The 26,397-nt window shown below is 51.6% G+C and overlaps 10 protein-coding genes across 10 annotated transcripts; 4 read left to right on the forward strand and 6 right to left on the reverse strand.

Moving 5' to 3' along the window:
• Positions 1–37: 37 nt before the first annotated feature.
• BGZ61DRAFT_358514 (ankyrin repeat-containing domain protein) lies at positions 38–1,117 on the forward strand (the record flags this gene model as incomplete). Its single annotated transcript, XM_046240972.1, has 1 exon — positions 38–1,117. The coding sequence occupies one exon, from the start codon at positions 38–40 to the stop codon at positions 1,115–1,117; it is 1,080 nt and encodes a 359-aa protein (XP_046101098.1).
• A 1,506-nt stretch (positions 1,118–2,623) lies between these two features.
• On the forward strand, positions 2,624–3,376 carry BGZ61DRAFT_313502 (uncharacterized protein; the record flags this gene model as incomplete). Its single annotated transcript, XM_046238841.1, has 1 exon — positions 2,624–3,376. A coding segment is annotated over one exon (753 nt), but the record flags the coding sequence as incomplete, so codon positions are not given.
• A 1,076-nt stretch (positions 3,377–4,452) lies between these two features.
• On the forward strand, positions 4,453–5,460 carry BGZ61DRAFT_535352 (Alpha/Beta hydrolase protein; the record flags this gene model as incomplete). The annotated part of the gene is made up of 1 exon (XM_046254264.1): positions 4,453–5,460. The coding sequence occupies one exon, from the start codon at positions 4,453–4,455 to the stop codon at positions 5,458–5,460; it is 1,008 nt and encodes a 335-aa protein (XP_046101100.1).
• Positions 5,461–5,535: 75 nt separating this feature from the next.
• On the reverse strand, positions 5,536–7,398 carry BGZ61DRAFT_507964 (amidase signature domain-containing protein; the record flags this gene model as incomplete). Its single annotated transcript, XM_046251933.1, has 2 exons — positions 5,536–7,310; positions 7,364–7,398. The coding sequence occupies 2 exons, from the start codon at positions 7,396–7,398 to the stop codon at positions 5,639–5,641; spliced, it is 1,707 nt and encodes a 568-aa protein (XP_046101101.1). The 3' UTR covers positions 5,536–5,638.
• Positions 7,399–7,863: 465 nt separating this feature from the next.
• Positions 7,864–9,037, reverse strand: BGZ61DRAFT_496232 (short chain dehydrogenase; the record flags this gene model as incomplete). Its single annotated transcript, XM_046250991.1, has 5 exons — positions 7,864–7,932; positions 8,021–8,157; positions 8,213–8,691; positions 8,748–8,863; positions 8,942–9,037. The coding sequence occupies 5 exons, from the start codon at positions 9,035–9,037 to the stop codon at positions 7,864–7,866; spliced, it is 897 nt and encodes a 298-aa protein (XP_046101102.1).
• A 310-nt stretch (positions 9,038–9,347) lies between these two features.
• On the reverse strand, positions 9,348–11,098 carry BGZ61DRAFT_496233 (cytochrome P450; the record flags this gene model as incomplete). Its single annotated transcript, XM_046250992.1, has 3 exons — positions 9,348–9,724; positions 9,770–10,922; positions 11,015–11,098. The coding sequence occupies 3 exons, from the start codon at positions 11,096–11,098 to the stop codon at positions 9,348–9,350; spliced, it is 1,614 nt and encodes a 537-aa protein (XP_046101103.1).
• Positions 11,099–11,448: 350 nt separating this feature from the next.
• BGZ61DRAFT_456490 (uncharacterized protein) lies at positions 11,449–12,899 on the reverse strand. The gene has a single exon (XM_046246523.1). It carries the CDS (start codon positions 12,542–12,544, stop codon positions 11,582–11,584), a length of 963 nt encoding a protein of 320 aa, XP_046101104.1. The 5' UTR covers positions 12,545–12,899; the 3' UTR covers positions 11,449–11,581.
• A 79-nt stretch (positions 12,900–12,978) lies between these two features.
• Positions 12,979–17,817, reverse strand: BGZ61DRAFT_66041 (uncharacterized protein). Its single transcript, XM_046256961.1, has 3 exons — positions 17,146–17,817; positions 13,467–17,095; positions 12,979–13,400 (listed from the first exon to the last, which is right to left on the reverse strand). Exons 1-3 carry the CDS (start codon positions 17,550–17,552, stop codon positions 13,297–13,299), a joined length of 4,140 nt encoding a protein of 1,379 aa, XP_046101105.1. The 5' UTR covers positions 17,553–17,817; the 3' UTR covers positions 12,979–13,296.
• Positions 17,818–19,423: 1,606 nt separating this feature from the next.
• On the reverse strand, positions 19,424–19,642 carry BGZ61DRAFT_358636 (uncharacterized protein; the record flags this gene model as incomplete). The annotated part of the gene is made up of 1 exon (XM_046240984.1): positions 19,424–19,642. A coding segment is annotated over one exon (219 nt), but the record flags the coding sequence as incomplete, so codon positions are not given.
• A 4,015-nt stretch (positions 19,643–23,657) lies between these two features.
• On the forward strand, positions 23,658–26,009 carry BGZ61DRAFT_358453 (uncharacterized protein; the record flags this gene model as incomplete). Its single annotated transcript, XM_046240966.1, has 1 exon — positions 23,658–26,009. The coding sequence occupies one exon, from the start codon at positions 23,658–23,660 to the stop codon at positions 26,007–26,009; it is 2,352 nt and encodes a 783-aa protein (XP_046101107.1).
• Between the last annotated feature and the right edge of the window lie 388 nt (positions 26,010–26,397).

Here is a 26,397-nt window from a genome sequence, read left to right on the forward strand (position 1 = left end):
TGCCGGGATATGTGCTGGCAGCCAGGGATTGGAAATGATGCGGTTACTACTGAGCCATGGCGCAGATGTCAACAGTCGGTCAGGCCCGAGGGGAAGTGCTCTACAATGCGCCGCCCAAAATCTGGACGAGGATGCCGTCGAGATAGTACGGCTGTTACTCGATCACAATGCAGATGTCAATCCCCCGCTAGGTATCGAGGGAACGGCTCTGCAATCTGCTGCCCAAAACTCGGGCAAAAAAGCTATTGAAATAGTCCAGCTGCTTCTGAGTCACGGCGCAGATATCAACGCTTCACCCGGCCGCCATGGAACGGCACTGCAATCTGCTGCCCAAAACTCGGGCAAAAAAGCTATTGAAATAGTCCAGCTGCTTCTGAGTTACGGCGCAGATGTCAACGCGTCACCCGGCTGCCGTGGAACAGCACTACAATCTGCCATCTGGAAGCAAGGCTCTGAAATGCTCGAGGTAGTAGAGCTACTTGTCAGCCACGGCGCCGATGTTAACGGTCCTCCAGGCCCCGAGGGAACTGCTCTGCAATTGGCTGTCCGGAATCAAAGTGAGGCAGGACTTGAGGTTATCAAGATTCTTCTCAGGCACGGGGCAGACGTTAATGCTCCGCGCCACTTTTGGACGGGAACAGCACTACATGGTGCCGTTCAAACCAGAGGTTACAAAATGCTCGAGATAGTAAAGCTCCTCCTCGAGCATGGTGCAGATGTTCATGCTTCACATGACCGCATGGGAACGGCGCTGCAACATGCAATCGACTTCCGGCTCAGTGAAAGATCCGAGATGGTTCCAATACTTCTCACGCATGGGGCAAATGTTGACGATCTACCAGACCCAAGAACAATGGTCAAATTGGCTGTGAGACGAAACGATACTGAATTGCTCCGGATTTTGTTGTTGGTGGGTGTCAAGGTCAATGTCAATTACGATGATCCTGATCCTGATAACGAGGATGATTATGATGCTGTTTGGGCCGCTACCGACCAGAACAATACGGAGATGGTAAGGCTGTTGCTTGGAGCCGGGGCAGATCCCGAGGGGGTTTTGGTACGTGATCCTATTACTCTGGTTCCTGAAACAAGCCTTGAAACTTATACTTCAATGTAGAATAAGCCGCCAATAGTACGAGCAGCTTGGAAAGGAAATCTTGACATCGTTAAACTTCTCCACAGTCACGGCGCCAACATAGACGCCGTTGACAGGAGCAAGGGCCCAGCAGTTGTGGGCGCTGCCCTTTCAGGACATGGGCATGTCAGCTCATGGCTGTTGGAGCATGGCGCTGATGCCTCTGACGCATCGGAGTGGGAGACGTTGCTGCGCAATCAAGGGATGAACGACTTGGAAAGATGGACACCAATTCCTAACAACTGCTTTGACGAGTTACGGCTATGGGAGTTCGCAACAAAGTCATCGGATTTCGAAACATGTGAAGGGCTTTGGAGAAAAATCAGTTCCACATGTTCCAGTTGGAAATACACCGGACCAGTCTGGTACTGGCAGGTGCCGGAGTTCATCTTGGACATCGTCGAAGACGGCAAATCCGATATCAACCTCGATCAAGAGGTCATTTTGACAACACTATTGGCACCTGCGGAATCGAGGAATAACACTGAAAATATTCAATGTTTCCGAGCATGTACTTGGACAGAGTTGATTGAAGAACAATTGGGCAAGGAATTTCCTGACGTCGCACACTTTCTAGACCGACTACTTGCCCATGTGGTAGAGCACCTCCAAGAGCTCAAGTCAGGCGATGCTTGTAAGTCTTCATAAATCTTTTTCATTCGGCTATTAACACTAACAATGTTAGCAATGTATATTCACAAGTTCCCTGACGGACTGATGTCAGATGTATGGTGCACTTGGGACAGCGTCTACATTAGCGCTGTCGATGGCTATGACTTACGCCACAGAACATTGTACTGGGGCATGGACACTGTTTGTAAGGCCTTTCGCGGTAGAGATCCTGAGGAGATGGTCACGGTGTCCAGAGGCAGGTGGGCGTTAGAGCGCTTTGAAGTTCCACCACCAACCGACGCCACAGACGACGATTGCAATTCGTGGAAGACCTATGGAATCAGACCAGCAATGACTCTCTGGCATGGGACTCTCGAGCTAACGGCAACGCCATATGACTGCTGGCAGAACTTGTTTGAGCTTCGCCGCAGCAGACTGGTCGAAGTCGAGAGGTTTTACCACCACACCTCTGATGTGGAAGAGAAAAGGAAGGATCACAATGGCAAGGGCCTTGAGCTGTCCTTCCCGTTGATGATAGCTCTCACTGCCGTTGAGTTCCCTCTATTTGTGGACGGTGGTGTGGTATTTGCTGGGTACAATACAGTATTGGTGCCAATCCAGGTTAAAGGCAACGTGGCGCAGTTTCATCTCATCACAAACAAGGAATTGAAGGGTCAAATCAATCCACACACCGTTGATTTAGGGCCACGACTGAAGACCAACAACTATCACCAGTTCCGGAACATGCGGTGTTTTCTCGGCTGGTGTGAAGTCGCCCAGATCAACCTCGGAACGAGAGGTCTGCCAGCCAAAATTGACTACACCGGCAGCCCTGAGAAAGGCAAGTCCCTCCAGATGGATGGATTCACGGCTGTCTCACAGTTTGGAGCTTCAGCTCCGCTGTCTGCCATCATGGGACTGGAAACCAACTTCAAATACACCAGTCATCGGCTTCAATTCACGCCGTTCGGAGGGTATTGCAAGCTCCTTAGAGACACGGCGTTGGAGTTGGCCATCATCTACGACGCTGCGAAGAAACGGTGCTGGTTGGCTCCAAAGCTCAGCTTATTGATGCATATGAGTCAAGCATACGCTCTGGCATGCCCTGGCTCACCTCAGAACCGCGTGCCATTCGTTGACAGTCATTCCGATGCCGCCGAATTGATTCAGATCCTTGAACCTCTTGGTGACACTCCTGTCCTCGGTGTAGAGACCGACGGCCTCCGCTTTCGGCAGTTGATTCTTGGTCTTAATGCGAATTTGCTTACCACTGTTGCTGCTACGCAGAAAAGCACCCACAAAAGGCTCTACGGCTTTGAGTTTATGGATGTGGTGAATTCGCCTGGTCGGGGCACTTGCATGAAATCTATTTCTATATCTTGTACGGGGAAGTGGCTCCACGTTGTCAATGATGTTGACGCGGTTGTTGTATGCTCCAATATCGACAATGTCATCACAGCTGTTACCAGTACGACCAGCGGCAACGGCCCGCCAATCGGTTCAGGCAATGCCAAGGTATGCTCTACGATTCCAGAGGGCCTGGATTACCTTGCTATGACTATCCCATGTCTTACTCGACTCTTACACCGCAAGGGTGTTGATTATTCGGCGAGAACCTCTTCAAATGGTATAAAGCCTGAGGTATCGAGATATAGGGATTTGAACTGGTACTCCTTTTTGCGGCGCCTACATCTCACAAAGAGTACCAATGACGAGAAAAATGTAGATTGGTTGGAGCAATTATTGAGGGAAGCCTATTTGGGCATTCCGATCCAGGATTCGAAAGTCAAGCAAGCGCTGGGATCAAGTATGCCTACTTCTGGGGCTGTAGTATTTGGGGGTTTCATTGTGGAGGGTAAAGCGAAGGCCTGATGAGTAGATGCATGCCAGTTTAAAGACGTTGGTGATCCGAGACGAGATACCATTTGTTGCCGGTCAGCTCTGCAGCTCAGCAGATTGGAGTATGTAATGATTTCTTTGTTCATCCTCACATCACTGCTAGTACATACAGTTTGACCTTCAAGGATGAGAATCTAGGGGCCGCTGAGGGGTGTCAATCGAAAGCATATCAAACACAATTGTTATTGTACAATGAAACATTAGACACTTTCGAGTAGATCTACGGATAATTGTCTTATAATTTTGTGCACATGCAAGCGGTTTCAATATTATCGAATACATCACACAGCGCCGTAGGATTTACGAACTAGCATCCCAAACCAAGTGCAAATTATTCTTATTATCACCGACAGATTCGAAAATAAAGGCCAACAACGTTTTTGTGCTCTTTGCCTTCTTCATTCACAACTATCGGATCCACTTCGACTTTTGATCCGCACCTTTGTCGGAGGTACCGACAAACAACATGTTTCCAGCTTCGGACAAACCGCCTTACACACGTTTTCCGACGCCGAGCGATGCGCTGAAACATGTTCCCTTGGTTGGGGTCTCATTGAAGCCTTGTCGTTTGCTAGGTTTCAAGAGATCGTACCATTAACTTGTTTATTCGCGAGCACGCTGCACCGTAAAAGGAATAATTTACCAGTTCGCTAGTGCCGGTTCCACTATCGGCCATACCGAAACACTCAGATACGAAAACACCCGGTCCACAGGATTCACATCAATCTATCTCGAAGGAAAATACCACGGCAAGGCTACGTGATTCCCCTCCGATTCTCCACGGGCCATACCTTCACCACGTCACCATGGAGACACCAGCAGAACCGAAGATGAAATTATTCTCTCTGTCCGACTTCCCATTCCAAGACGGCACAATTCTTCCGGAAATTCGCCTTGCCTACCTAGATCTCAACACAGAGGCTTCCAAGGTAGCTGTGATCCAGACATGCTTCCGGGGCAGAGTCAATTCAGCACTCAACTTCGCCAATGGAGCACTGCACAACCACAGAATCATCGTGGTAGCATTACTTGGCAACGGCGAGTCGTCAAGTCCCTCCAACACGCCGGGGTTTCCGAAGTCAATTGATTACCGAGACTGCGTTCGTGCCCAGCATGAGCTACTCAAACATCTTTCTATTCAAACGGTTGAGGTCATGGTTGGATTCTCGATGGGCGGCCAGTGCACTTATTACTGGACCGTCATGTACCCGGACTTTGTGCAAAACGCCGTCATCGTTTGCTCCTCCGCTCGAACTAGTCGGCATAACTTCCAATTTCTAGAGGGGCCAAAAGCGGCGCTGGAGAGTTCCATCGACTATGCAGACGGAAATCAGCAGACAGAGCTTCCCAAATCACCGCGCGGTCTGAGAGCCTTCGGAAAGGCATATTCTGCCTGGTTGACAAGCGCCGAGTGGTTTGACCAAGAAACCTACAAGGAATTAGGCTACGAAACACTACAAAACTGGGACGCCGATGTTGCAGGTGCTAATTACAAGAGTTGGCACCCGGACGATCTTCTTGCGAAGCTGCAGATGTGGCAAAAGGCAGACATCACGGTGTGCGACTCATCCTACGGCAGTTCCTTGGGGGAAGCATTGTCTCAAATCAGAGCCCGAGTGCTTCTGATGCCTTGCCAAACAGACCAGTACTTTCGCTGGGAGGCTAGTGAGAGAGAATGCCAATTGATTCCGGATGCGCGGCTCAAGGTCATACCGTCGATCTGGGGCCACTTGGCTGGTGCTGGGAGTAACAAACGAGATATTGATTGGATGGATCAGGAAATCTCTGGGTTCTTGGAAAATATCAAACTATAGGAACTCCAGGTACAGAAATAACTTGTCAAGGCAAAAGGCCGTTACAGTCATCTCACACATGTATATTGAAGTCTAGAAGAATTTTGATGATGCTCAATAAGATATAAATATGCTGATACGTTGTCTCTTCCACATCCATATTTAATACAGATCCATGGACATCACTTCAGGCCCTGTCCTAGTCGACCCTCTTTTTTCCTTCCTCGAACAAAGCCGCCGCCATGATCACGGACTCGTCGTCCCAGCGTTTTCCGATTATCTGCATCCCAATTGGTAACTGCACGTCGGGATGGTCTGGGACGGTAGAAAATCCACAAGGGACGTTCATGGCCGGATGTCCTGTCACATTGAACGGACAAGTATTGTTGGTCACGCCAACCGCAACGCCGAGTTTGTCCATGATGCTAGATGCTTTGCCTTGGTCATCAGTCAAGCGTGGGTGTGGCATCGCCACTGTTGGTGCACATGGGGTGACCAAGACGTCGACATGTTCCAACGCATCGTCGTACGCAGCTCTCAGCTCAAATATTTTGCGATGCGCCTTTGCTTCCACTGCCGGCCCGAACTCCTTTTGAGCAAACTGCGCGCTGAGTATGATATTGACAACTCCAGGATTGGTTGACGTCAAGAGTTCATAGACTTCTTGGGTTGGAGGCCATCTCGCTTGAAGATGCGGTGGTAAATATGACAAATGACCAGAGGGCTTCCCTTGACACAACCAATCAGACATTGAGGGCCGCGTGGATGCAGTCCAGATTGAAGGGCCTTCAAGGTGCATCGGTATGGACACGTCGATCACTTCTGCACCAGCAGACGCAAATGCAGATCTTGCCGCTTGCTGAACCGTCTCCCGAACCTCGGGGGATAATCCTGGGATATTGAAGGACTCCTTCAGCAACCCAACTTTCATTCGCCTTCTTTGATCATCCTTGATAGATACACGGTGGCGGAAATCAGCCAGAATCTGGGGATAGTCCTTCACTTGAGTCATGAGGGGTGATTCGGGTGTCATTCGAGGATCTAGACCATCATAACCTGCCATGACCTTGAGCAACGCTGCAATGTCTTCAAGATTGGACGCAATAGGGCCCAGATGGTCAATCATGGGAGTCATAGACGCAGCCCCGGTATAAGGGATCAACCCGAATGTCGGCTTCAGTCCATAAACGCCGCTGAAGGAAGCTGGAATCCTGACCGATCCGGCCTGATCACTGCCAATCGCCAGCTGTACAGTTTCGCCAAAGGCTTTACCGGACTGCCCAGTCAGTACACTTGCGGCAACAAGAGCGCAAGAGCCACTGCTGCTTCCACCAGACGTGTACCCATGTAGAAGAGCGTTGTGCACGGGACCAGTTGCCGAAGTAAACGATAAAGGAGATGCACAGAAGCTTTCGCAAGTCGATGAGCCTTTGATCGTTGCGCCCGCAGCTAAAATGCGAGAGACGACACTTGCGTCAATGGCAGAAACAGGGATAACGCCATCCTCAGATAAAACTGTGGGTAAAGTGCCCAAGGTCGTGGGCAATCCACCGACGGATATGTTGTCCTTGATGACAATTGTTCGGTCCAATAATAAATCGCTGGTGCATTTTGTGGCTTTGAGGTCACATCGGTGGCTCCATGCATTTAGAGGATTATCATCCTGGATCGGCTTCCAATATTTGCGAGTCCCGTCCACAGGATAGGGATCGAGTGCTGGGTGATGATAGTCAGGGCCATCTTTGATGTTTTGCAGGACCCCTTGCAAGGATCTCAAGAGTAGAAGGTAATCATCGGCATCTTGATCCTTCACAATCTCAATTCCGAGCCCGGCTGCGAGTTCGTGCAAGTCATTGACACTAAAATCAGACCTAAAACCGGTTTAGCTTCGCTGGACGAACTCGGCAAATCGAAATTTACTTACCGCGTGTTCGCGTTCGCCAGAGATACAATTGACATATTTTCTCAAGCGGTGATCATCACGAAACCACTAGGATTTGGAGCAATGCTACCCGGCTTCATATGAACAGGCCACAAGTCAACCAAGTGCCAGAATAGAGCCGAAAGATGCCGCATTGTCGGGCTGTCCGACGGTGACACAAAGCTGCAGTCCGGAGAGGCCCCCGCAGATAGCTCTTTGTGGCGGTTATCAGAACTAATTCAATGGTTGGAGCTATTAACGATAATGCAAGATTAGTCAATCACTGCTCCACTACAGATACAGATATTCTCCATTGTAACCACAACATTTGCCTCAACCCCTCAAAAAGCGGAACGCAGCGGCACAGTTCTGAGGTGCCGAAGTGTTTGCGTCATACATGGCTGTCTGTGTGAATTTACCATATGTCACAAATCAAAACGAGTAAAACCTATTGAATGAAGTATCATTGGAGACTACATGTCCGATTTCTCATCCGTAGGCAATTATTGCTGCCCATTTGCGAGCAGAATGCGTCCTCCATCAACACAAAGCGAGATTCCATCGACATAAGCCTATGTATAGAATTTAGCAACGAATAACAATGAGTGAATCGTCAAATTGAATGACTCTTGAGAGAAAAGTGAAGAAAAGAAGTCTTACCCCAGCTCGACTAGCGAGATAAAGAACAGCGCCGGCAATGTCTTCTTCGTCGCCTGCCCTCTTCGCAGGTACCTGATCGAAAAGCGAACTGAACACATTCCCCGCTTCACCGACGGGGTTCATCTTGCTCGGCACGACTATTTACAGTCAGTGTCGGTGATCAACTTCAGCCCACAGCAGATTTTAACTCACATCCAGGATTCAGGCCCGCCACCCGAACATAGAAGCGGCTGAATTTTGCGGCAAGCAGTCGAACAAGATGATCCGTTGCGGCCTTGCTTGAGGCATAGCTGGTCAGGTCAATGTTTGTCATATTGTGCATACTGGCACACGAGCTGGTGATGATGATGACGCCGCGGCCTACATCTCGCCCTTGTCGTCCGCCTTCGATGGTACTCTCTGCAGCTGCCGACAGAAGTGGTAGGAAAGCAACAGCCATGAAATAGTGAGCCGTTGTGTTGACGCAAAACGTATCTGCCCAATCCGAGTGACGAGAACTCCACATTGAGGACTGCAGCTCCAACAGAGGTGCCGTTAGAACATTGCATTGTACCACCGGGTCCCGTCTGATGCCAGCATTTGAGACGAGAACATCAAGGTGCGTCTCGCGTTGCTTGATGTATTCTGCCGCTGCAGCAATTTTCTCTGTTGAAGATACGTCGCAGGGAAGACTATAAATCGTTAGCTTAAAGATCGAGTGTGACATTCCATAGCATCGTAGCATTACCCAATAGCACTCCCTCCACTTAATTTCCCGATTTCGTTCAGCTCCTCGACTTTCTCATCGATAGGTTCACTGGGCAAGGCGATAACATAAACTTTTGCGCCATTCGTCACAAGTCCCTAGAAATATCAATATTTTCCCGACATTCAGAGATCTTCAACTGCAGCATCTTTCCAGTGTGCATAATCGAAACTCACTTTGCATATCATTAGGCCTAAGCCACTGCTGCCTCCGGTGACCGCTGCCACGTAACCACTGACTCCAAATAGTCGGGAAATTGCGAGCGAAGACATTGTGTTTGTGTTGGTTGCGGAAATGATATCCTGGAAACGAAGCTTGAGTATGATGTGCTACGGAAGACTACTTAAATTCGCTGGATGAAATGTGCAGAGTGGGGTTTATTTGCCGGTCGGAAGCTCCGACAAGGTCATTTATGCACATTACTTATCGTCTTGTTTATCAATCTGGTGTTTTTATTGACTTTCTCATCCATATTCTAAACCAGATTCCCTTGACTAGTTCATTCCATGCCGCCGCAAAGAATGGCAACAGTGCTAACACCCACCGTAACCATGTGCGCAGTTGACTTCAAAATAAGTCAGTCTACTCCTTGTAGTGCTCCTGAGTCCTTTCCTTGGCAGCATCCAGGCACTCGCTGGTAACACCATCATCCCGAGGGATAAGCTTGACCTTGAAGTCTCTGGGGATAGCCACCAGTGCTGTCTTAATCGCATTGTACTCGACATAGTCAGTGTTGGGCGGCTCCGTCTCACTTGCCACGATTTTGTAGGAAGATAGAATACGGATCAGCGCAGAGTACAAAAGTCTCGAGGCAATGTGTTGGCCCGAACAAGCACGGGATCCGGTGCCAAAGCTCAAATGACCCAGCCCATTTTGCTCTCTTTCCGTAGGAGGATCGAGAGTGCTGAGCCATCTCTCCGGGTCAAACTTGCCCGCGTCGTCACCATAATGATCAACATCTAAAAATGTTAGCTTGTGCTAAATGAGGACGGAAGTAATCATACCGTGGTTTCCAGCTTGTGCATTGATCAAGATCATCGTCTTTGGGGGGATGATGGCACCATTCCAATTCACCTCTGTCACTGTCTTTCTAGGGAGACTCATAGAACTAACGGTGTAGTAACGGCCCGCCTCCTTGACAATTGCGTTAATGTAAGGGACTTTCTCCTCCACGTAGCTGCTCGTCCAAGCGTCGCGCATATCGGGGTAGTATTTCTTGATATCCTCGTAAGCGCGATCCTGCCAGATCTGTCCTTCCGGAGTTGAAAGGGATCCGATTGCAGAGGTCAGGGTGCCGGGAATTGTTTCGAATCCTCCAGAAACCAAAGACAGGCAGATTGAAGAGACCTCGACTCCTGAAAGTTTCGTTTCCTCGTCCTTGAGAATCGCCGCCGAGATGCAGGGCTTGTCAGTGCCATTTTTAATCATCTCTCGCACTTTGTCCAAGAGAAGATTCAGGTATGTATCGCGTCTGTCGCGGAGCTCCTTGGAGTAGGCGTTCTTCGTGTTGTTTGGGATATATCTCAGGATCGGCACGTAGTCTTGCAGGTTCTCCGACGCACTGCGCAACAGTGAAATCGCCGATCCAACGTGGAGAATTTCACGCAACAGCTCGTCGTAGACAGCATCCATGCGAATGCCATAGCAGAGGGTCAAGGTAGTGTTGAGGGCATATCGTTGGATGTAGGGTCGAACGCTAATCTCGACCTCGCCGTTTCGGCTATCTGCCTTGAGATCTCGAAGAATGCAGTAGCTCTCCAAATCAAACATGGGGTAGTAGTTTCGCATGGCAGGTTTGCTAAGCGCTGTGCCAGCTGCCTTTCGCTTCTTCCTGCAAGAATCATCCCAAGGAGAGGAGCCGATGGTGAAGCCCTGGGTACTGCTAATGACGCCGTGGAACGTGTACAGAGTCGGCCGATCAATGACAGCATTTTGATTCCCAAGCAACATTTTCTTGCAGTCGTCGAATGAGTTCACCACGACAGCTCGCGTATTTCCGAGTTTGATTTGAAACACGGAGTGGTTGTATTGACGCCACCACTTCTCACAAACGCTGGCATGATCTTCGCCAAGTTTGAGAAGGTGGCCGAAAACCGGCACTGCGCCAGGAATTTCCGGCATGCCTTTGATATGCGGGATGTCTGTGCGAAAGGCGACCTGAGTATGTTAGCAAGCCTGATACATGGCTGGACAATTCGGAGAAGCCGACGAATGAGACAGGATGCGCATTCGATGCAACCCGTACATACATTGTACACCAGGTAAGACACAGCGACCACCAACAGAGCAGTCAAAACAGGTACCAGACGCTGTAAATCTTCATATTGGGCCATGGCCGGGAGATTGATTGTATCGAACTTGGTGGCCATCTTGGTGTTCTTCTGCCGGCAATTGCAGGGGGTGGTAATTGGTGTGTAGAGACAGAATCTGCAGCTAAGCAAGAGACAAAGATGTACGCATCTACGCTTTTAAGGCTCCAGCAAGAATGAGAAAATTCCCTTAACGTGGATCTCCACAAAGCTAAAGATGTCGTAATCGCAGTGGAATTATTGGACACGACAATCACGGTTGAGGCGTCGGACAAGCCGACAATGCATTAGAGCGGTTATCGCAAACTCCGAATGTGGGCGATAAGCCACGCCTGAGATGACGCGGGGAAGGAAAGGTAAAGATAGTGGTAATGTTTTTCAACATAGAAAATGAGTGTAATAAAATCTTTCTAATCTAATGATACGTGTGACACAGCGCGGTCACAGCTTCTAATTGAATGCGTAAATGTTCCTTTCAAACTAGCCACCATACCTCGAATTGAGCTCTTACCACACTGCTCTCAATACAACCGCAATGCCCAACCCGAGAAGGTACGTGTTCTCCGAGGCTTTGCGGCTTCCACCTGCTGTTACAACCAGAGGGGTGTCCGTGGCTTCAGAGCCCGTCGATCCATGAACATTGGAGTTGACATCTGATCCTCCAGATTCACCAGGGCTTCCCGGGCTGCCAGAGTTGCCAGAGTTACCGGAGTTTCCAGAGCCTCCAGAGCCTCCAGAGCCATTTGGCTCGCCCGAGTTGCCTGAGCCGCCCGAATTGCCTGAGCCGCCCGAGTTGCCCGAGCCATTTGGCTCACCCGAGTTGCCTGAACTGCCGGAGTTGCTGGAGTTGCTCGAGTCGCCTGAGTTTCCTGAGCCGCCCGAGTTATCGGAGTTTCCGGACCCTCCAGATCCTCCAGGGTTACCAGAGTTTCCGGACCCTCCAGGGGTGCTAGAACCTCCAAACCCTCCAGGCCCTCCAGAATTCTCAGAGTTGCCGGAGTCACCGGAACCTCCAGTGCCTGCAGAATCACCTGGCTTACCCGAGTTGCCCGAGTCGCCCGAGTTGCTTGAGTCGCCTGAGTCGCCTGAGTCGCCTGCATGGCTCCCGTCGCCGGGATAGCCTGAGTTGCCCGGCTGACCTGAGTTACCGGAGTTGTCTGATTCCCCTGTTCCTGCAGCTGAATGACCACCTCCGGGCTGAGAACCAGGCCCTGGAATGACCATTGTCTTAAGACCATCATCTGCGCCCCAGGTTGGCTTGGCTTGGTTCCCTTGCGGGATGTACTGTGTTGCAGCGGCGCCGTTCTCTCCGACCATGGTTGGCTCAGCTGGCTGCGGTCCCATTGAAGCACCAATATCTGGCTGGCTTCCAGCTGTTTCACTCGCAAGGCAATCCATAGGCACTGTAAGCGTAATCGTGTCTTCGCCATGCTGGCCACAGGCGTGGCAGTCATTCACGATTGTAGTCATTTCCACAACTGGTGGTTTATTTTCGCAGATGGGGCAATGAGCAAACTCGATTGTGGTGCAGTACTCTGAAACCGTGAGGGTATGAGGGAATCCAGAGCAGAGTGTTGTGTATGTGATCGTGGTAGTAATAAAGGTGGTGACTGTTTCCGTGCTACCGGCAGTGTATGTGACGACAATTCCATCAGTCAAGGTAGTCGTGTAAACGGAACCAGGCAGACCCGTTACAGTTGATGTGACGACACTTCCATCAGGCAAGGTAGTCGTGAAAACGGAACCAGGCAGACCCGTTACAGTTGATGTGACGACACTTCCATCAGGCAAGGTAGTCGTGAAAACGGAACCAGGCAGACCCGTTACAGTTGATGTGACGACACTTCCATCAGGCAAGGTAGTCGTGACAACGGAACCAGGCAGACCCGTTACAGTTGATGTGACGACACTTCCGTCAGTCAAGGTAGTCGTGACAACGGAACCAGGCAGACCCGTTACAGTTGATGTGACAGACACTGAGAGTGTTGATGATGGAGGGTTTGATCCAGAGACAGTTGATCCGGAGAGAGTTGAAGCTGAAATGATCGATGTGGAGAGGGTTGAGCCTGAAAGGGTCGTTGCTACAGAGGTTGACGCTGAGGAGGTTGTCGTTGATGAAGGAGGTGGGTTACCAGTTGACCGCTTAGAGTAGACAGTAAGGAGAATAGTAGAATCCAAGGCTCTTCGATGCAGGGGACTAAATCTTCTGACGAGTCCGTTGTTCAATCCACCGCAATAGAAGTTAAAATCGCCAGGACAGATAATATCGCAATTTGCGTCGTCCACAAGAACCGTGTCATCAATAATATCAGCCGCATAGCAGAACCTGTGCAAATGTTAGCGGTCAAAATACGTGTGAAAGTTTCTGGGAATCCATACGTATCGTAGACACCAATGTACTGCTTTCCTCCAGATAGCGCGATGCAAAGAGCAGGATCCATATCAGGATCGTTTCCTTCTTCCACCCAGTTTGTGAAACCGTCGGGGGAGCCGAAACACCCGAGATAGTCGTAACCGTCAATGAAAGGCGCATTCGTCGCCGATACACCAGCGCTTGTAGAGGACGCAGATTGAGAAGACTCAGTGATGGCCGTGCCACTCGTAGTCGATGCGGTGTTGGTAGAACCAGTGGTTGTTGATCCAGAAGCCGTCGAGTCAGTTAATGTTGTGTCTGTCGCTGTCGAGCCAGTTGTAGCCGTTGAATCCGTTGCTGCCGAGCTGGCCGTTGTCGAACCAGTTTCTGTCGAACCACTTGCCGTTGTCGAGCCAGTTTCTGTCGAACCACTTGCCGTTGTCGAGCCAGTTTCTGTCGAACCACTTGCCGTTGTCGAGCCAGTTCCTGTCGAACTGGCTGTAGTCGTCGAGCCAGTTGAAGGCGTGGAACCAGGTGTATTCGTTGAATCAGTCGCTGTCGAGCCAGTTGCAGTCGTTGAGACGGTTGTAGTCAAGCTACTAGCGGTTGAGTCGCTGTTGGAACTGCTGCTTGTCGACGCGGTGGTCGGTGATGTAGTAGTGGGTGTGCCCGGCGGCGTAACGGGGCCGTTGGTCCCAGAGCTTGTAATCGAGCTGGTGGCCGAGCTAGTGGTCGAGCTGCCAGCCGAGATGCTCGTCGATGCACTGGTTGTTGATCCAGTAGTGGGCGTGCCAACTGGTGTACTAACCGAAGAGCTGGTAGTCGAGCTGATGATACCGGTCGAGCTGATCTCAGAGCTAGTAGCCGATGTAGTCGGTGTACCAACTGGTGTGTTGCCTGAAGCTGAAGAGCTGGTAGTCGAGCTGCTGATATCGGTTGAGCTGCTCGCGGAGCCAGTTGTCGATGTAGTCGGTGTGCCAACCGGTGTGTTGACCGAAGAGCTGGTGGTCGAGCTGATGATACCGGTCGAGCTGCTGACATCGGTCGAGCTGATCTCGGAGCTAGTAGCCGATGTAGTTGGCGTTCCAACTGGTGTATTAACTGAAGAGCTGGTGGTCGAGCTGCTTATATCGGTCGAGCTGATCTCGGAGCCAGTAGTCGATGTAGTCGGTGTGCCAGACGGGGTAATAAAAGTATCGATGACAGTGTTGGACGAAGAGATGGTAGTCGAGCTGCTGACATCGGTCGAGCTGATCTCGGAGCTAGTAGCCGATGTGGTCGGTGTACCAACTGGTGTATTAACTGAAGAGCTGGTAGCCGAGCTGATGATACCGGTCGAGCTGATCTCGGAGCTAGTAGCCGATGTAGTCGGTGTGCCAACTGGTGTATTGATTGAAGAGCTGGTGGTTGAGCTGTTAATGTCGGTTGAGCTGCTCTCGGTGCCAGTAGTCGATGTAGTCGGTGTGCCAGACGGGGTAATAAAAGTATCGATGACAGTGTTGGACGAAGATATAGTGGCTGACGTTGTCGTCGATGTGGTAGTTGGTGTGCCCACCGGTGTACCACTAGGGGTGTTAACCGAAGAACTGGTAGTCGAGCTGCCACCGGTTGATGTAGTAGTGATTGACGTGGTGCTCGATGTATCAGAAGTGTCTACTGGCGTGCTGACTGAAGAGCTAGCTGTCGATGTTGTAGTCGGGGTCCCGGCTGATGTATCAGATGTGTCCACTGGCGTGTTGACTGAAGAGCTCGTTGTCGATGTGGTAGTTGAACTTTCAATCGGAGAAAAGAATGTCGTAGTAGGAGTGTCAATTGGAGTGGTGACAGGAGAAGTCGTAGTTGATGCAGTTGTCGGCGTGCCAGACGGGGTAATAAAAGTGTCGATGACAGTGTTAGACGAAGAGATGGTGGCTGACGTGGTAGTCGGGGTCTCAGTTGCCGTACTAGAGGTGTCAATCGGACTGTTGGTAGAAGAACCCGCAGTCGTTGTAGTAGTCGGCGTGCCAGCTGGAGTCTCAGAAGAAGTATCGATGGAAGTGCTGGACGAAGAGCTACCAGATGATGTAGTAGTCGGTGTGCCAACTGGAGTCTCGGAGGAAGTATCGATGGAAGTGCTGGACGAAGACTCAGCGGTTGATGTGGTAGTCGGCGTGCCAGCTGGAGTCTCGGAGGAAGTATCCACTGGAGCACTGGTCGAGGAGCTTGTTGCCGTTGTGGTCGGGGTCTCAACCGGCGTGCCAACGGAAGTGTCAGTTGGGTTGGTGACTGAAGAACTACTCGTCGATGCAGTGGTGTCAACGGGAGTGGTTGTCGTCGTGTCAACAGGAGTAGTGTCCACAGGGGTGCTTGCAGTGCTCTCAGAAGTGCTCGTAGTACTTTCAGAAGTGGTGTCAACGGGAGTAGTGTCCACAGGGGTGCTTGCAGTGCCTTCAGAAGTACTCGTAGTACTTTCAGAAGTGGTGTCGATGGGAGTGGTCGAGCTGGTGTCAACAGGAGTGGTGTCCACAGGAGATGTAGTAGTCGTGCCAACGGGAGTCGTATCCACAGGAGATGCAGTGGTGGTGTCAACAGGAGTGGTGTCCACAGGAGAAGCAGTAGTGGTGTCAACAGGAGTGGTGTCTACAGGAGATGTAGCAGTCGTGTCAACGGGAGTGCTTGTAGTGCTCTCAGACGTAGTAGTGGTGTCAACTGGAGTGGTGTCCACAGGAGATGCAGTAGTCGTGTCAACGGGAGTGGTGTCCACAGGAGATGCAGTGGTGGTGTCAACAGGAGTCGTGTCCACAGGAGATGTAGTAGTAGTGTCAACAGGGGTCGTGTCCACAGGAGAAGCAGTAGTGGTGTCAACAGGAGTGGTGTCTACAGGAGATGTAGCAGTCGTGTCAACGGGAGTGCTTGTCGTGCTCTCAGACGTAGTCGTAGTATCAACGGGAGTGCCCGTAGTGCTCTCAGACGTAGTAGTCGTGTCAACCGGAGTGCTGGTAGTGCTCTCAGACTCAGTAGTCGTATCAACCGGAGTGCTGGTAGTGCTCTCAGACTCAGTAGTCGTGTCAACCGGAGTGCTGGTAGTGCTCTCAGACTCAGTAGTCGTGTCAACGGGGGTGCTGGTCGTGCTCTCAGACGTTGTAGTGGTATCAACCGCAGTGCTGGTAGTGCTCTCAGAAGTAGTGGTGTCAACTGGAGTGCTGGTAGTACTCTCGGAAGTGCTCGTCGTACTCTCGGAAGTGCTCGTCGTACTTTCAGAAGTAGTCGTATCACTTTCAGAGGTAGTCGTAGTACTTTCCGAAGTACTCTCAGTGCTTTCCGAAGTGGTTGTTGAAGTGGTCGTAGGAGTGTTCACAGGCGTGGTGGTAGGAGTGGTGTCCGCACGAGCTACAATCCTACTGCGTTCGGTTTCTACATTGAACAGCAAGGCCGAATCAAATTCATGGTCATTCTCGTCGCAGATGGCGAACACCAGGCTGTGTATTCCGGGGAATGTCGCAAGCGTGAAGCTCCGCAACTCCGTCGAACGTGGGTACGACATCTCTGTGTTTCGGAACGTCACTGCGTCGTCATCGGAAGATAGACTTTCGACTTCCATGCCGCCGTCGAATGAAATGATCATCTTGTCCTGACGAACTCGTCTCTTTGTCACGAGTCGTTTTCGCAGTTCGAAGTCGGTATTGGAACTAGTATCAGTTAGCAATTTGGCACCTACTTCGATGTACATTTCTCTTACTCTCGCTCTGCCGTTGCAAAGACGTAATTGACGACTATGGTTCGGACATCCCCCGGGACGTCGAAGTATACCTTGTACAATGTTTCGTCAAACCCAGGAGAACAGTAAGAACTGCCTTGTCTCCCAGCGTCAACGTTGGCATCTCCCCCCTGTTCAGCTCCTGAAGCCGACCCTGTTGTTAGTATAATACCTTCTCCCATAAACTCTGGCCCGTTAGTGAAAGTTCCACCACTACCAGCACCTTGATAGACTATATCAGTCTCCCACAGTCCTGTGCCCCCGAAGGCGGCATTGAACATGTTGAACCCGCCGGGGTTCGGGACCACCTGGAAGGGGCCTGGGTCCGCCATAGCGAGATGGCCAAACGCCAGACAAGGCACGAGTGCCTTTGTTGGGGAAAGTTTCATTGCAAAGAGAGTGACAGTAACGAATGAACTGGCGTTGAGCCAAAGCTGCTACGAGTGAGTGAAGCGTATCGTAATACGGTGACAAACTCAAACTGCCAACCATCGGAAGGCGGCCCTTTGTTATAGAAAGGAAATCTACCCGGGATCCGGAACATCATACCGATGCCTCGAGCATATGGGCCTCGAACATACGGGCCTCAAACATACGGGCCTCGAACATACTGGCCTACACTCCCTCGTCAGCCAAGTACAAAGCAAAAAGTCGATTCGGTGGGAGGCGCATTGCGGAATATGGATCCAGAGGTCTATTGAGACATTATTTCGTACGGTGCAAATTAGAACCAAGCAACTGACTGGGAAGTGGACCAAAATTCCTATCGATGGCCAGAGTCACAGAATTTCCACACGTGGGTATCGTACCCCCTCTATCGTGTGATAACAACGAGGCAGTGCTGAGGAGTGGGATGTCTTAACTACAGGTCCCGGTGACCCTTTGTCTGAGACATTACAACGGGGACCTTTACTGCTATCCTCTCCCAGACTAAGGCAAATTGCAATCCAGACCATCCGGCATCCATGGACGCTAATGTTGGAACAATTTACTGAAGATTTCCGGCAAGTCTCTGCCCCTGGATGTTAGAGAAACCCGGCTTCTAGGCACTGGTTATTTTAATTATCTCTCACAGAATAATTCTGCATATCCATCTTCAGAAAGTGAATCCATACCACACTGGATATAGTTCAATTTGAATAAACGCTCAGTTGGACTAGCCGTTAATTTACATAATCCTCCCCTATAAACGCCAACTCCATATCAAGTAGCCCACGATTCAATCACTTTATCAGCCCACGTGCCCCACGTGATGCGAGGGATGAACAATCCCATCAGCGGCCCATTTTTCATATCTTTCTCCCTGTCAGCCTCTCCCTTGCTGTGTCTCATATCGCCACGTTTCAAAGCGCATTACGCCTTGCGTTGCGTGGCCGGGCCCAGAGCATTGGGACTGAGACACTCACGGGAAAAACTCACCCGTGGGCATGTTCAATGGTGGTTGGCCAGAATGTGGTCTTTCTGATAAGTGACTACGCTAAAAATTCTGTGTCTTGGATTATGTCACTGTGCTTTGGGTCTAGACTAAGCTGTGGAGCACAACAGTTGTGTCTGGACTCTGGAATGCGTACGTGTAATGGCGTTCCTGTGGCAGTCTAGACTACCCCTCACGCAGTGGCGTCGACGCCAACCTTTGGTTATATGATTACCTGCTTGGATAGTCGACTTAGCCAGCACTCGGCATGACGTTTTCACCCACGACATACCCTAACTCGTCAATTTTCACCAGGAAAGGGCGAGCAGTTTCCACCGGAAACAACGAATATTATGATCAATCACATCACACTCAGTGGCGACTGTGCATCGTCGTATCTCCCTGCATGGTAGTCATCTGTGAGGGGGTCGGCCTCAATCACCGAGACTTCTGATAGCTCAGATTTTGTGGCCTCAAACTTCCCCGTGGCTTCAACTCAGATTGCTCAGGAATCTAGCAAACGACACTTTAGTTTCATTTCTAGCCCAATGACGACATTGAGTTTATGGGCAAGAAATTCTGCGAACTGGGCGGAGGAGACGCATCTTCCGTGGCCATTCCAACGAGGAGCTGGCTCTGCAGATAGCTCAGAACAGATCCTGATTTTCCACAGGGTATCCGCGTACAATGATACCGTTGGAATGGACAACGGTTTCACGGATCAACCCGCCCAGTGCAAAGCCCTGAGTCCACATAGAAATGCCATAGCCAGCATGCAACACGAGACTGCCGGTGGCAACACTACGCCCCTGTCAGCAGCAGCAGCCGCCCACATCGAGGCTAAGCTTATCTCGGGCATTGCCCGAGTGGTATAGCTCGGTTTCCCTGATTGTACAACTCAGTGGCAACATGACCTGTTCCGGCGCCTGCTTGGAGCTTGGCAGTCCCATCTTCTTGTAAGCTAACTCGATGCATGCGGTCGAGAGTGATGACGAAATGCCCATCCTCGCCACCGATTCCATGTGATTCGAAATTATGGCCACCGCTTTTGGTAGTCACTCGCAGGTCATTCCTGACCCCAAAAAGAGGGCCTCTTGAATCCGCTCAATACTTGTTTGGTATTGTCACCGAGTTTGAATTTGATACCTTTGAGGCGCAAAATCAGGTCACCACCACCAGTCTAGCCTTGAACTGGCTTCAGAACGATGCAGTAGATTGGTTTAGAACTCTGCAAGACCTAGTAACAGAAGCCCCGAAAGAGTTGAACACGGTGTTGCTGATAGTCCCTGCAAGCCAGACTATGGATGGCGCATTCTACGGAGACGTGGCTGGTCTCAGAAGTAAGCTTCAGCTCCTGCTCACTCATGTCGAGACTCAAGAAACCCTGAAAGGGGCTTGAAATCAAAGACCATGGGGTGACTTGAGAGCCTGAGGGCATTCGAATACGGCACGCTGCTGGACACGACATTCCCACTGCGAAATGTACTGCCAGCCCAGGTCTTAAACACTACCGGAGCTAGTAGCCCTGTCAGCATGCCAGCATGCCAGCATGTACGCAACAAATGTGATGACGTATGCCCTCAAGCAAGGAAGTATTGAGGCGGCGCTCATGTTGATTCTTTATGATAATACCCACAGTACTGAAGCCACCCATACGTAAGCTGTGTTGCTTGAACTCGGAGGTAGCGGGCACTCGGTATTGCCGGGCGTTGGGCGCTCAGCCCCGTCATTCTTCCACCACCACAAGATGCGTCTGCTCCAATTTTCTAGGGTCGGGCTCGGGGACCACATAGCGGACGGCATAAATCTCCTGCGCGTTTTGAACGAGAATTTTGCGGCATGTGTGTGAGCAAGTAGATACGGAGGTGGCGCAAAAGACATGTTGGTTGGGTGATCTGGCAAGTTTGCTGCCGAGCATGGTAAAACTGGATCCAGACGATATGTTCTGGAATTCGGAAGGGATATAGCCGGCAGATAGTGACAAGATGCGGTACAACAATGAGCCGATTTTTAAGGAGATGACAGAGTTCAAATATCGAGGGTTTTGCAGTGCGAAGTGTCCATCCGTCTGAGTGTCGGTTATTCGGAGTCGGCCTACCTTACGTTACCCTTCAGCTCCCGTGCAATATCTTCGGCTCCCTGTATGTCTAACTAGATAAAGGCTAGTAAGGCGCTAAAAGAGCCACTTAACAGAAGGTACAGCTCTCAAGCCGTAGGAATCACTAATTTATATGTATCGTTGTCCTTTCCTATTCTAGCTTTCTGCCATTTCACAAGTACCTCCTCTCCAAGCACTATTGCCCGCTACAGGCAATTACCTACAGTGACTTCTAGCTACAGCACCATTTCAGTCCAGCAGCACTTTCAGTAATAGTAGGCTCTAGCTGGCATTATCTTAATTGCAGTAGTATTCAAGCTGCAGCAGTCTACTTTAGGTAGCCAGATAGTTTCTATACCTACCTACTCCGTAGAGAGGGTAAGGTCCTGCAGATACTTGTTTTGATAAGCGATAGCCCTATTTAGTAGGCGGTCAGACGATAAGATACAGCTATTCCTATTATAGTTAGGTACACAGAGAGCCGAAGAGACGCACGGGGAACTGAAGCGTACCCCTACCCTACACCACAAATTTAGATAAGGCGTGCGACAAACTCGGCATTTAGGCCACGGGGACGGGATCTGGCTAATAAGGGTATTAATAGACGTATATCAACTAGGATTTCCCTGCCCAAGTTATCAATCCCCTGTCCGCCCCCTTGGCAGAACCAGGTTTATTGAGGGTCGGTGCGGAAATGACATGGCAGATTGACGGAAAGGAGTCTAGATTGCTTCACAGAGTCTGCAATCGCGACTGCGAAGAACTGCCACCCTGGACTCGGAATCTCGGCTCAATACCCCCACAACGTGCGCCCTGTGGCCTTTCTGGGGTCTAGTGCCTCCCGACCGTCTGGGGAGCATTGATGATTCCTCCTTTGTTAAGTCTAGTATCTCGTAATATGTCTAAGCTCCACTCCCCTCCGAGACTGGTCTCTCCCGTTTCCGGCCTTCAGGCTTGCCAAGCGTCCTGTCAACCAATAGCACATAGCAGCTGCGTGCCGTCTCCGCCCTCACCTGAGCTTAATCGATGCCATTGCCATGCTGCGGCGTCAGGCGGAGGCCCCAGTGTTCCGCGGTGAGGCCCTGTGACGTGACGGCTCGCTCGGCCCCGGCGCAACGCCAGCGGCGGAGTCACCAAAGAAGTGGCCTGAGGAGTGGCAGCGGTTGTGCTCTAGCATGCTGGCTAAGGCGGTTGGTGGACATGATGCGGTGAATACTACGTGGTAGGTAGATGTGCTGCGTTGAAGGTGGGAAAGCCGGGATGCCCTGTCGATGCATTTCTGGAACGCAACCATGTCTCTCGCGTATCGCGCGCTGCCCCGTCTTGAGTTGGAGATCCCGTGTCTCTCCATTTATTGCCAAGCCCGTTGATTTGTTTCTCGCGCGTGTATTCTGGACGGAAATGGAAGTCGGAACCTCGCCAGCCTTGCAGAGTTCCGGCCGTGCCGTTGCAATGCCCCGTGAGGCCCTTGATTCTGCAGACCAAAGCATAATTGCCGATTATGCCCGCGGTCGAGGTTCAATAGACGCTCCCGCCGACACGATTCAGGGCCTCGCTTGCGCCGATAAACTTCCATCTGATGGACGGCGCGTCCGCCACTCAATCTCCAACAGCCCCGAGCAGACACCAGCTGGACCGGCCCTGACTACTGCAGACCACGGCGTAGGAGACGCCCTGCTGCAGCTAACGCAGATCTCCGTAGTCTCGATCGCGACGCTCTGCCGCATCGGGCCAGTCGAGCCACGCTAGAACGGGCCTGACACAGCTGAGGCCGTCGGCTCACCGCAACCTGGATCGCGAAAGCGTGGCGCTTAACTCAGGTCAGGAGGCGCTAGGGGTTTTTGTATTGTTGGCCTACTCCGGCCGTCGACTGCATGGCGTCAGGGGAGAGCCACAGGAGCCACATGGCTTCTTGCTCGCCGTTAACACCGTCTGCAACGCGAGAGTGGCTCCGAAGTGGACCAGGCTGGAGCAATCCCCATGACCTGGAGTCTCCGCCAACGCCGATATCTCATCCGCCAAGAGCCTATTGTGTATGGAGTAGCGAGCCACATGGGCTCTCCGGATGCCCGGGATTACCGCCAGAGACCAGATCCGATCCGCGTTTAGTCTAGAGCCTCGGGCAATTTCTGCTGAACCGGCATCTTGACCACCATGCTTCATTTCCTATTAAAGGCCCCCCCTGCGTCCAGGATGTTGTCGAGAATCATTCATCCAGGCTGAGTTCCATGTCTCATTTGCACCCTTGTGTTTTCCCTTCCCCTCCGGTCACTCTTTTGTACCGTTCTTCCTTGTGCTAGATTCGATCCGAGTCGACACTTTCATTCACCCCATTCAGCTTCCAACTTCAAGCTTCCAGCTTCACTCTCTCTTTCCGTGCGTCTCTAAAGACCCACCAACGCCATGCGCGTTCTCAACGTGGCAGTCGCCGCCCTGGGCGTCCTGAGCCAGGTCGCCGATGCCAGAATCCTCCGAGTCCGATCCGACGGCTCAACTACCAACGCTATCGCCGACAACCCCGACAACGTGCTCGACAACCCCGACTTCTCTGATGGCCTCGACGGCTTCAACACCACCGGCAATGTCAAGGTCATCGAGGCTCCCGGACCCAAGGGAACTGTCGACACTGAGAGTGACCCCAATTATGTTGTCGAGATGGTTGCCACCGGTCCTGCAACCAGCCGTCTCTCCAAGCGTCTCTTAGCCGCCACCATCAGCTCATTCCTCAGCAACCTCTTTGCGAAGCACACTTACACGGTCCAGTTCCAGTACGCCGTCGTCTCCAGCAACGTGGCCAACAGCTGCCAGATCCAGGCCTACATGGGCCTCTCGCTCGTCGGCAGCACGCCGTACTTCCCGGTCGTTGCCAGCGGCTCCACGCTCAAGTGGTTGACCTTTTCACAGCCCGTTACCGTCATTGGCACCAGCTCTACTGTTCGAACTACCGTTACCTGCGGCCGAGGCGCTACTGCTAAGGTCCAGATGAACGCCATTTCTGTTGTTGAGGGTCTTGTTTCTATTCCCACGACCACTACGACCACTACGAGCTCGACCACGACCAGCGCTTCCAGCACCTCGACTAGTACGACGACGACGACGACGACAACCTCAAGTGTCTCGACCACGACCAGCACGACCAGCACGACTAGCTCGACCACGACCAGCTCGACGACAACCGCCACTAGTAGTACCTCGACCACCACTAGCAGTGCCGCGAGCAGTTCTACCAGCTCCTCAACCAGCGGCTCTTCCAGCTCCTCAATCAGCTCTTCGACCAGCTCCTCGACCAGCACCTCTGCTAGTGCCTCTGCCAGCAGCGCCGCTCACGCCGCCACCGTCGACAGCACCATTCTCATCATTGCCGCCGACGACAGCACTGCCCTAGCCGCCAGCCTCGGTCTCCTGGCCTACGGTATCCCTTACCAGAACCTCATCGTCCCCATCGGCGGCGTCGACCTGCCTGTTCTGAACTCATCTCTGACTTCCGGTAACTTCGGTGGCATCATTGTCCTAGACTCGGTCGCCTACAACTACGGCACTTCCTGGAACAGCGCTCTCACCGATGTCCAGTGGAATGCCCTGTACGCTTACCAGACCGCCTTCCGCGTCCGCATGGTTCGCATCAATGACTTCCCTGGTCCCAAGTTCGGTACTGCTGCTGTCAGTGGCGGATGCTGCGGTGCTGGTGTCGAACAGCTCATTAGCATCACGGACAACTCTGACTTCCCTACTGCCAACATGAATACCAATGCTGGGCTCTCTACCATTGGTCTTTACCATGTTCCCGCCACTATCACTGACACCACCACCACCAAGGCCGTTGCCAAGTTCGGCACCGCCACTGGCTTCAGCTCCGAGAGCGTGGCCGCCGTCATCAACAACTTCAGCGGCCGCGAGCAGTTCGTCTGGTTCATGAGCTGGGCTCCCGACTGGTCCCAGACCTCTGCCTTCCTCCAGCACGCCCACATCCACTGGATGACCCGCGGTGTCTTCCTGGGCAAGCGCAAGGTGCACCTGTCTCCTCAGATTGATGATGTCCAGCTCAGCACCACTCTTTACTCGCCTGCCAACGTCGACTTCAAGCTGCGCACCGCCGACCTCAACGCTCACGTCACCTGGCAGAAGGACATCAACTCCCGCATGCCCGCTGGTTCGGACTTCCGCCTCGAGCTTGCTCACAATGGTAACGGCGACTTGATTGCGGCTACTGCCCTTACCAAGTCTGAATCTGTGTGCCAGCCCGACTACGCTGTGGACTACGACACCCCTAACGACACTGCTCTCGAGTTCCAGAAGCCCCTTGGCACCGGTGTAAACCTCTGGCCTTCCGAGTGGACCACCTACAAGTGGACCAAGACGTGCGCTGTTCTTGATGAATTTGCGTCCTGGTTCCTGACTGCCAGCAACCTGAACCAGTTCTCCCATGTCTCGCATACCTTCTCGCACATGGAGTTGAACAACGCGACCTACGCCGATGCCAACCGCGAAATTCAGTTCAATCAGGCCTGGATGGCTCAGATGGGTATTGATCAGGCTACCCTCTTCTCTGGCAACGGCCTTATCCCTCCTGCTATTACTGGCCTCCACAACGGCGATGTTATCAGGGCCTGGATGGACAACGGTATCACCCACGTAGTTGGCGATAACACCCGTCCCGTTTTGCGCAACCCGAACAACAAATACTGGCCTTTGATCAGCACTGTTGCCAGCAATGGATATGATGGTCTTACTATCGCCCCTCGCTTTGCCACAACTATCTACTACAACTGCGACACTGCTGCTTGCACTACCCTCGAATGGATCAACACGTCCGCCGGCTCTGGTGACTTTACCAACCTGTTAGCCCAGGCTAAGAACGATAACACTCGCTATCTCCTGTCCCTGATGGCTGATCCGTATATGTTCCACCAGGCCAACATGCGCCAGATTGACGTCGATACTATTACAATTGGCCCCAAGACCGGCAAGATGTCTCTTGTTATGGCTTGGACCGAGACCATCGTCCAGGAGATGACCCGCCTCACCAACTGGCCTCTACTGTCTCTGAAGCACGACGACTTCACCAAGTACTTCACCGACCGCATGACCCTCGACAACTGCAGCCCCAAGCTGTCCTATGGCTTCTCAAGCAGCGGCGCCATCGAGTCCGTGACCGTGACCGCCAACGGAAACACCTGCAAGGTGCCTATTCCCGTTACCATTCCCTCCGGCTCTGCCACTGCCGATAGTGGCTCTGTCACTGTCGACCAGATTGGTTCCGAGCCTCCCATCCAGTGGGTTACTCTTAGCGGCTCGCCCGTTACACTTTCGCTCAGCAAGGCTGTTTCTACCTAAGCCACTCGTTTAGTAAAGAGAATGACATTTCTGTAATTATTCTTGTATTTTGTTTCTTTGTAATTTAGTCTTCTCAGCCGCATATAGATGTCTTGGAATTGAAAACATAAGGGTTACTTAAATTTGCTCTTACCAGTGACTCTGTTTTTCCAACCGTATGATTGCATCGAAGGTGGATAAAAAGGAGTCGGGATTTTAAAATGGCTCGGCGAAAGATGTAGAACTACCGCTAACAAACATTGTGTGTCTAAGTATGGTTACACATCTCGCTCGCGGTCCAAGTTACAGAGAGATAGGCTGGTATCTCGCTTTTATATAACTCAGCAACCTGGTTATTGTTTGACATGGCAGGTCCTTGAACAGATGTTGTTGGTAAAAAGAAAAAGAA

This window comes from Ilyonectria robusta (assembly GCF_021365365.1).
Source record: "Ilyonectria robusta strain PMI_751 chromosome Unknown BGZ61scaffold_17, whole genome shotgun sequence".
In the NCBI taxonomy this organism is placed as follows: Eukaryota; Fungi; Ascomycota; class Sordariomycetes; order Hypocreales; family Nectriaceae; genus Ilyonectria; species Ilyonectria robusta.

Coding starts and splice junctions, on each gene's coding strand:
- BGZ61DRAFT_456490 (XM_046246523.1), bottom strand. CDS start 12,544: ATGACTACAATCGTGAATGACTGCCACGCCTGTGGCCAGCATGGCGAA.
- BGZ61DRAFT_66041 (XM_046256961.1), bottom strand. CDS start 17,552: ATGAAACTTTCCCCAACAAAGGCACTCGTGCCTTGTCTGGCGTTTGGC. Junction 17,096..17,145: donor TTTGCAACGGCAGAGCGAGA/GTAAGAGAAATG, acceptor AACTGATACTAG/TTCCAATACCGACTTCGAAC. Junction 13,401..13,466: donor TGGAGGAAAGCAGTACATTG/GTGTCTACGATA, acceptor ACATTTGCACAG/GTTCTGCTATGCGGCTGATA.